Source organism: Triticum urartu, chromosome 1A, assembly GCF_056163025.1.
Source record: "Triticum urartu cultivar PI428250 chromosome 1A, HENAU_Tu73, whole genome shotgun sequence".
NCBI classification, from domain to species: domain Eukaryota; kingdom Viridiplantae; phylum Streptophyta; class Magnoliopsida; order Poales; family Poaceae; genus Triticum; species Triticum urartu.
Window position 1 is genome coordinate 136,001,692 of NC_141873.1, and position 9,464 is coordinate 136,011,155.

The window sequence follows — 9,464 nt, forward strand, 5'->3', positions numbered from 1 at the left end:
CCATAGGAACACATTGTGTGCTATCAAACATCACAACGTAAATGGGTGATTATAAAGATGCTCTACAAGTGTCTCCAATGGTGTTTGTTGAGTTGGCATAGATCAAGATTAGGATTTGTCACTCTGTGTATCGGAGGGGTATCCCTCGGCCCTCTCGGTAATGCACACCACTATGAGCCTTGCAAGCAATGTGTCTAATGAGTTAGCCACGGGATGATGCATTACGGAACGAGTAAAGAGACTTGCCGGTAATGAGATTGAACTAGGTATGATGATACCGACGATCAAATCTCGGGCAAGTAACATACCGGTGACAAAGGGAACAATGTATGTTGTTATGCGGTTTGACCGATAAAGATCTTCGTAGAATATGTAGGAACCAATATGAGCATCCAGGTTCCGCTATTGGTTATTGACCAGAGATGTGTCTCGGTCATGTCTACATAGTCCTCGAACCTGTAGGGTCCGCACGCTTAACGTTCGATGACGATTTGTATTATGAGTTATGTGATTTGATGACCGAAGTTTGTTCTGAGTCCCAGATGAGATCACGTACATGACAAGGAGTCTCGAAATGGTCGAGACATAAAGATTCATATATTGGAAGGTTACATTCGGACACCGGAATGGTTCAGGTCGTTTCGGATGAGTTTCCGAGTACCGGGGGCTACCGGAACCCCCCTAGAAGTTATTGGGCCTCATGGGCCTAGTGGTGGAAGAGAGGAGGCCGACCAAGGATTGGCGCGCGCCCCCAAGCCCAATCCGAATTGGGTTAGGGTTGGGGGGCCATTTCCTTCTCTCCTCCTTCTCCTTCCTTCCTTCTACTAGGAATAGGAAATAGGAGGGGAATCCTACTTGGACTAGGGAGTCCTAGTAGGATTCCCCACACCTGGCGCGCCCCCTTAGGGCCGGCCACCTCTTCCCTCCCCTCCGTTATATACGTGGCCAGGGGGCACCCCATAGCACACACAAGTTGATCTTTTTGCCGTGTGCGGTGCCCCCCTCCACAGTTACACACCTCGGTCATATCGTTGTAGTGCTTAGGCGAAGCCCTGCGTCGGTAACTTCATCATCACCGTCACCACGCCGTTGTGCTGACGGAACTCTCCCTCGACCTCAACTGGATCAAGAGTACAAGGGACGTCACCGAGCTGAACGTGTGCTGATCGTGGAGGTGCCGTGCGTTCGGTACTTGGATCGGTTGGATCACGAAGACGTTCGACTACATCAACCGCGTTACTAAAACACTTCCGCTTTTGGTCTATGAGGGTACGTGGACACACTCTCCCCGCTCGTTGCTATGCATCTCCTAGATAGATCTTGCATGATCGTAGGTAATTTTTTTTGAAATATTGCGTTCGCCAACAGTGGTATCCGAGCCAGGTCTATGCGTAAGATGTTATATGCACGAGTACAGCACAATGAGTTGTGGGCGATAACAGTCATACTGCTTCCAGCATGTCTTACTTTGATTCAGCGGTATTGTTGGATGAAGCGGCCCAGACCGATATTACATGACCGTGTTCATGAGACTGGTTCTACCGACGTGCTTCACACACATGTGGCTAGTGGGGTTTGTTTCTCCAGCTTTAGTTGAATCGAGTTTGACCACGCCCGGTCCTTGTTGAAAGTTAAAACAGCAGACTTGACGAAAAATCGTTGTGCTTTTGATGCGTAGGTAAGAATAGTTCTTGCTAGAAACCCATAGCAGCCACATAAAACTTGCAACAACAAAGTAGATGACGTTTAACTTGTTTTTGCGGGGCATGTTGTGATGTGATATGGTCAAGACTGCTGATATAAATTGTTGTATGAGATGATCATGTTTTGTAATAGTTATCGGCAACTGGCAAGAGCCATATGGTTGTCGCTTTATTGTATGAAATACAATCGCCATGTAATTGCTTTACTTTATCACTAAGCGGTAGCGATAGTCGTAGAAGCAATAGTTGGCGAGACGACAACGATGCTACGATGGAGATCAAGGTGTCAACCGCGTTACTAAAACACTTTCGCTTTTGGTCTACAAGGGTACATGGACACACTCTCCCCGCTTGTTGCTATGCATCTCCTAGATAGATCTTGCGTGATCGTAGGTAAATTTTTTGAAATACTGTGTTCCCCAACAATTTTCCACTAGGGCATCCAATGCATCCTCGTCTGGTTCTCCTCGTCTCCCCACGAGAAATGCCTAGTCGCGTCAATGATTCCTTTATAACTTTTTTTAGGAATTTTAAAGACCGACATTGCATATGTAGGTATGGCTTGGTTCACAGCTTTGAGCAGGATCTCCTTCCCCTCAGTAGACAGTAATTTCTCTTTCCACCCACTAATTTTCTTAACAATTCGTTCAATCGAAAATTGGGTACAATCTGTTTTATCCACACCCACATTTGCTGGCAAACCTAAATATTTATATCTAGGGCCTCCGTCTTTGTATTCAGCGTTGTACACAATTGTTCTCTAATCTCCACCTTCGTATTGGGACTAAAGAAAGTGCTAGATTTTCCAACGCTTGCCAACTGACCCGATGCTGCACAGTATAAATCTAGTGCTGACTTCAGAGCATCCGCACTGCGTTGGTTTGCTTCCATTAGAATCAAAGAATCGTCCGCAAAAAGAAGGTTTGTGATAGGCGGGGCATCTCTACAAACTTTTATCCCTAAGATATTTCCATTTTTCTCTGCATGTGTAAGTAGAGCATTCAACCCCGCCGTGCACAACAAGAAAATTTATGGTGATACCGGGTCACCCTGCCTCAATCCCCTTGTAGGCTTAAAGGTCTCATTCTCCTCTGCATTAATCCTTACTCTGTATTTGACAGTTGAGACGCATTGCATAATAAAGTTCACCCAATTTTGATGAAAACCCAGTCTCAACATAATCTCCTTCAAATGGGTAACCTCGAGTTAGTTGCTCATTAGTTAAGGGGTACCCCCTGCAAATGGCACTCACCCACCTTCTTTGTTTAACAAATGACGCGCTGCATGTGCGCCACTTATTGCAATCAGAGAATTTTTATTTTTCATAGATTCATTTTGTTGAAAACGTTTTATCTCTTGAACCATGCGCCCAAATATCGATCACTTTTCACTATTGGATTTGTCGCTTAGAGGTCTTCGAAACTAGACACCTTGTTAATAGATTTCGTTGAACTTTTTTCACGAAAAAACAAAAAAATGAAATCAGGAAAAAAAATCAAAAACCGAAAAAGCATTTCTACATTATCATAATAAGAAAAGCAAAAAGAAAAGATTTGCACAAAAAACTGAATACAAAAAAGGAAGAGAACACCGAAGCCTGGAAGCATGGTTGCAATTAGAGCACAGACCATGTTTCCCCCCTTTTTCGGAGAAGTTGTGCTTCCGAGGAAATAAATTTATGCTTCCACGAGAAGGAAATATGTGCTTCTCATGAAAAGACATATTTTCTCTTTGTTGAGAAGCACAACTATGTATTTTACGGGAGCAAATCTATACTTACATGATTTTTCTTGTGGAAGCATAAATTTGCTTACACGAGAAGCAAATACGAGTAAATTCTCCAAAATTTAGGAAAACTAGGCGAAAACTGAAAAGTCAAACCTCCCAAAAAACTCATATAAAATATGAAAACACGTGTAGAGAAATAAAAAAAATCCAAATGATGCACCTAGCAGGAACATGTGAGGGCGACTAGACGCACTGGTTGTCGTGCTCCCAAGTCATCAAACCTTTGGTTGGATGGTTAGAGGGACAGTGGTATCCCCATCCCACCAGGGTTCAAGTCCTAGTACTCGCATTATTTCTGGATTTATTTCAGGATTTTCGGCAATGCACTTTCAGTGGGAGGAGACGTTCCCGTCGACGACAAGGCGCCTACGATGACTTCATAAATTTCAAAATGACATACCGGCTCAGTCTCTCGGAGGTGCTCATAGGGATAGGATGTGCGTGTGTGCGTTCATAGGGGTGATTGTATGCACGTATGTATGAGCGCTTGCGTCTATACTGATGTTCAAAAATAAGTCATCAAAATGACCCCAGAAGTCCCCACAAGGGGTAACCTCGAGTTAATTCCTCCCCTAAATATCCTGGCCGGTGCGAATCAACCTGTGGTTGAGTTGGTTAGGTGGACAGTGGTATCCCCAACTCACTAGGGTTCAAATCCTGATGCTCGCATTATTCCTGGATTTATTTCAGGATTTCCGGCGATGCGCGGTGAGTGTATGCGCGTGTATATGAGCGCTTGTGTCTGTACTGATGCTCAAAAAAATAAATATCCTGACCGGTGCGGCCCAATATCACAACTTAAAAACGCACAAAGCGAAAAAGAAAAGGCTAAACTACGTAGTTTTGTTTTTGCGAGAAAAACTAGGTAGTTTTGTGACTTGCCGCTCGTAGTTGTTTCACTCGCTACCTGTTAATGAAATGAATCTTGCGTATTCATGAAAAAGCAACATTCCCGCTCTACTGAATTCACGAACCCCCTTCCACCATCCGTCGTCCAGTCCAAACGATTTCAAAATGAAACTGGAGTCGAAGCAACGGAAGGGAACAGCAAAAGAGAGCAGCTGGGCGTCGATCCACCGGAAGGGAGCAACAGATCAAAAGGAGCAGCAGAGAAAGAAAGCTCTCTCGCAGCCAGCAAAGTCGCCAAAAACGCCCAGAGCTTTTTTCCCCCGGCATGACACACTTTTGCCTTGGCCAGAAGCGAGCCAGACCGGATCGCTTTCGTTTGGTCCCCTGGCCTGGGCCTCCCCTCCCTCTCCCTCCCCACCCCACCACCGCGCCCAAACCCAAACCAAACCCAGCCCCTTCCCTCCCTCCCTTGTTGGCGGCGCGCACGCTACAGGGGTCTCTATCAATTCCACCGCCGCATCACCCACATTCCCTTCCTCGTCCGCTTGCCCCACACGTGCGAGAGAGATTTATTTCGCCTCGGAGGCAGCCCAGCCCCTACCAGATACTACTACTCTCCCGCACGGACGTACCCGCCGGCCACGCCACCCCGCAAAGCAGCCGCCGCGCGCAGTCCTCGCCGGCGACAGCCGCACCGTCGTCGAGCCCGTCTCCAGGTACGCACGCGAGCGCCTTCCTCCTTCCTTGTCTCCCGCTCCCGGCCCATTTGGTGGCGTGGCGCGTGAACCCCTAGGCGTGCACGCGCGTGTCCCGCCGCAGCGTTCTCCGCCGAGGCGCGCGGCGATTGGAGCTCCCGCAGGGGCGAGCCGATGGCGGCGAGCGAGGCCCGACCGTGCCGACGCTGCTACCTGCTGCTTTGCTGCCTCCTCCATCGCTGCTGCTATTTATTATGTCGACTTGTTAGATCTGTATTGTCGTTGATCTCCATGTTTTCCTCTGGTGTTCGTCTTATCCCAGGGTCTCAGCGAGATGAGGGCGTCCTCTTCGTCCGCTACGCCGGCGGCTCGTGCGACCGCAGCATGGGCCGTCGTACTGCTCGCCGCGCTCTGCTCCGTCTCCCTCGCGTCCGCGTCCGTCGACTCCGTCTCCCTCGCGCCCGCCTCCGTCTCTCTAGCGCCCGCCTCCGTCGACGCAGGTCGATAACCTTGTCTCTCAACACTCCCTCTCCTTTTTTCTGTTTTGCCACAGGCTTCCATGTTGCAGTACTACTCGTCTGGACGTTTCGTTTTTTCCATTCACAAATCACACGGACTCGCGTTACGATTTGAACCCTCGTACGCGTTCGGCTAAATTCCTCCCCAACTAGCACTTATTGCGGTGCCATTGTACTACTTTTACAAGGATTGATTTTCTGATAAATCGCAACGAAGTGTTCCTGCGCTCCGTGTGGTTCGGGTGTTTGTTAAGATCCCGGGACTTGATTAATCTGGAAATTTTGTTTGTTGGAAAGAAGATCGTCGTTCTACTTCGGGTGGCTTTACTTTCCAAGTTCATGACCGGGTCCATCCTGTCTGTCCATGTCCATCTATGTACTGTAGCACACGCGCAGTCCTACTCTTGCCTATTGTTTGCACTCGAATCCTGAGCTAACGATTTTTCCTGGCTCCGTCTGTTGCTGCAGGATTCTCGCCGACGCCCGCCGCTCCCGCCCCTACCCCCGGCTCCTCGGCGGCTCCTCCGCGCCCGCCATATCGCGCCGTCCTTCCCCGCAAGGTCCTCCGCCCGGCAGGTAGTTAATGCACCCTCCGATCATCCGGTCAATGATGCTTTGGCCAGCCTTCTCGTCCCGACCAGTGTCTGCACTCGTGGACCCTGGTTCTGCTTCTGCCCGCGCAGGCGTGGGGGTACTTTGAGCCTGTCGCGTGGGCCCAGCGCCCTTCTTTTGCTTTGTCCTCGGATACGGGCCCTTTGGGTTGATGCCAGTTGGCCATTGATTCCATCTTGTTTTGAAATCTCTCACATTCCATTCTGTCCTAGCCCTGCCTGCGCAGTGAATGACATGTGGGGCCGTCTCCTTTTTGCAGGCACGGACGTGGACCTCGGCGCAGTCCGGCCGCACCGCGTGGACGAGGGTTGCGCCGGCAAGGAGGACATCGCCATCTACCAGGGCCGGGGGACGACGCTGCCGAGCGGGGTGCCGGCGTACACGGTGGATGTGATGAACCGGTGCTCAGGCGGCGACGGCGACTGCGCGATCGCTGGCATCCATGTGCGGTGCGGCTGGTTCAGCTCCGTCAGCCTGGTGGACCCGCGCAAGTTCCGGCGGCTCGCGCGCGACGACTGCCTCCTCAACGACGGCCAGCCACTCCTCGCCGGCGAGACCATCTCGTTCGAGTACTCCAACTCGTTCCCCTACCAGCTCTCCGTCGCCGTCGCCACCTGCGTCGACCCGGCCGCGGCCACCTCCCCCTAGCACTACCTACCCTCTACACACCGTACGGCGCTAGAGGTAGCACGTACGTGCGTGCGTAGCCTAAATACGTATAAACTCAGATATGTTATTACGTACTCGTCCTAGCTAGACAGTGGTAGGGCAATACGGCGATCGGTATAGGTGTAAGTAACTGGCTGGCTTTTCTCTTCCCTAGCTGCTAGGCAAATTTTGGTACGCGAAAAAGACCAACCGTGACACCTCGACGTGTCCGGAGCTGTCTTTTTGGGCAAGGATGGGGAAAATTCTACCGTGTTTTTGGCAAGTCAAGTAAATGCGACAAGTCCTTTTCGTGTGCATTGTCTACTTTCTCCTTTTGGGTGAGTTTTCCCGGCCCTGTGTGCAAGTGTTCTTTCTCATGTGGGATGGACTGCCTTCTTGCCTAGGCACAAGGGCGTAATTGCTGCTGCGCCGTGTGGCTCGTGTGTAGCCTAGTGCAGCTGGCTACGCCGTGTGGCTCGTGTGTAGCCTACTGTAGCAAGCGTAGCCTGTAAATGTGCTAGCCCTAGCTGGCTACGCGAATGACAGCCGCGTGACCGTGCGAGTCGTGTTTTCTGGGCAAAACCTCTCTCGCCTCCTTTGTGCATGGGTCTGTGTGCGTGACATGCAATGTGTGATTCGATGGGGCTTTGACAGCACTGTGACGGGTACATTAATTGGACTGTGATGTCCTTTTCTCTCGGGATGCGCAAGGCTCCGTAGCTGGATGTGGGATTCCTTGGGCTCTCCTCCCAGTAACCGATGACGTGGGGCTACTGTAGATGCACCCACCGTCGTCGCAGGGGGGCTCGAACACCTCCTCGATCGTGATTCGTGAATGGGTTGCTGCCTTTGGTCCCAGCCGCAGCGATCGGTTCCGTGCAGTGGCAAAACAGCAAAGCGGGCGGTCTGCGACATGGGCGATGGCGGTCTGCGGGTGATCCCGAAGGTTACGGTGCTCCCATGATAGAAGACGACGCGGGTCGCTGGATCTGAAATTCAAGGGCCACAGGATGAGCTTCTAGACTTGTGCCTGAATATCAGATTTCTAGAGGTCTTTTATGAAAAGTTTCAGTAGCCTATCCTTCAACCTTTGGATTTCAGATCCAACGGCTCGTGTCATCTCGTATCATGGGAGCACCTAGCCTCTCGTATCACCAGATACTCTTTCCCCAAGGAGGAGAAAGACGAGCTCGATGTCTGCCCTGCACGTGTGGCATTTAAAAGGACCCAGAGCTAGTCATTGGGTGGCTGTCACATGTGCCCGAGGCAGACATCGAGGGGACGCACGGTGCATATGTCGCCTGTCCATGGGGACACAAACTCGGCCTAGATTTGGGCTCGAATTGGGTTCACGCGGACACGAAGCCGGCAGAAACGTGAAATGTGTCGCTGCACTGGGCCATAGCTTATGTCCACGCTGACAAAAATAGACGCGAGCGGAGGAAATGCGTCCCCGCATTGGAGTTGTCCTAAGAGCACCTATAGTTGGGCTTGGTAAAATAACCCCTCTCCCACACACAAACACTAAATGTTTGCGGATTCGCCCGGGCATGACTTTGCGGATCTGCCCGGGCACGACCACAGACATCATCGAACGACCCCTCGAAAGTCTTCTCCGACAGTCGCACTTTTCATATCGAAACCCTCAAATCCACGTAAATCGATGCACGTCCATCATACACATGAAGATCACAAGATCATTCAGTAGTTCATCAGGATGGGAATGGACCGGCCCACTCCGGCCCAGACTTGGTCCTGCTGGCCCCTCTCTTCTACTGAGGGACATGGAGCCGGTCCAATGGTCCAATACTGACCGGGCTCATGTTTCACTGGCAACATGGGCATCATCCTCGGCGATGGCCAGGAGAATCCGGTGTGGAGGCGACGGACTCAATCACGTTTTTTGTTCACAGCTGGGGTCCTTTTTGCAAAAGTCTAGGGACTTGCTTGTAATTCCTACTTTCTTTGGGTCCTTTTGTGCTTAGTGTTGTATCGTTACTTTATGAATGAAATGTCCAAATCCCTCGGGATCCACATGTTGTTCAAAAAATGTTTCATTCAGCAAATTGGGCCGACCCATTTTAATACTAGATTGTAATAATAAGGAGTATTTACACCACAACATTATTTCAAGTAGCATCATTTAGCTATAGTGATTTTTTGTAAGTTATGATAATAAAAATTTATTTGTCCAAACAAAAAAAGGAAGATGCCCCCTGTTTTTGGGCAAACCTTGTGTGCAAAAAAATAACTTGGACGGAGCTTCTTCTAAGGGCGATGTCAACACTCCACTGGTCATTTTTATTCTTAGGGTGATAAGTACATATCGTCCATCTTTACTCTTAGGGCGATAATTCTGTATCGGACATATATATTAGCAAGAAAAGTGTAGTTAATCGAACACATGATGATTTGGTAATACCCTTTCACGATAAGAAATTATATTGCATTCATGGATCAAAATAAGCCCATGGAGGGTATCAGTCATACCCAATGATGAATTCCATGGCATATGCATTAATGCCATAGTTGAAGAATATGGATAATGTGTGAACCTAATGATGAATTCCATGGCATATGCATCAATGCCATAGTTGAAGAATATGGATAACGTGTGAACAATAGATTTTGATGTGTGGATGCAAAATTTT

General features: G+C 49.5%; 1 protein-coding gene across 1 annotated transcript; it reads left to right on the forward strand.

Annotated features, from left to right (window-relative positions):
- Positions 1-4,795: 4,795 nt before the first annotated feature.
- LOC125517162 (TPD1 protein homolog 1A-like) lies at positions 4,796-7,130 on the forward strand. The gene is made up of 4 exons (XM_048682370.2): positions 4,796-5,056; positions 5,358-5,535; positions 6,022-6,129; positions 6,425-7,130. The coding sequence occupies exons 2-4, from the start codon at positions 5,370-5,372 to the stop codon at positions 6,811-6,813; spliced, it is 663 nt and encodes a 220-aa protein (XP_048538327.1). The 5' UTR covers positions 4,796-5,056; positions 5,358-5,369; the 3' UTR covers positions 6,814-7,130.
- The last annotated feature ends 2,334 nt before the right edge of the window (positions 7,131-9,464 follow it).

What these genes read in the sequence shown, in the direction of transcription:
- LOC125517162 (XM_048682370.2), top strand. Translation starts at nt 5,370, where the DNA reads ATGAGGGCGTCCTCTTCGTCCGCTACGCCGGCGGCTCGTGCGACCGCA. An exon ending in GCCCGCCTCCGTCGACGCAG is followed by an intron (nt 5,536 to 6,021) that starts GTCGATAACCTT and finishes CTGTTGCTGCAG; the next exon opens with GATTCTCGCCGACGCCCGCC. An exon ending in CAAGGTCCTCCGCCCGGCAG is followed by an intron (nt 6,130 to 6,424) that starts GTAGTTAATGCA and finishes TCCTTTTTGCAG; the next exon opens with GCACGGACGTGGACCTCGGC.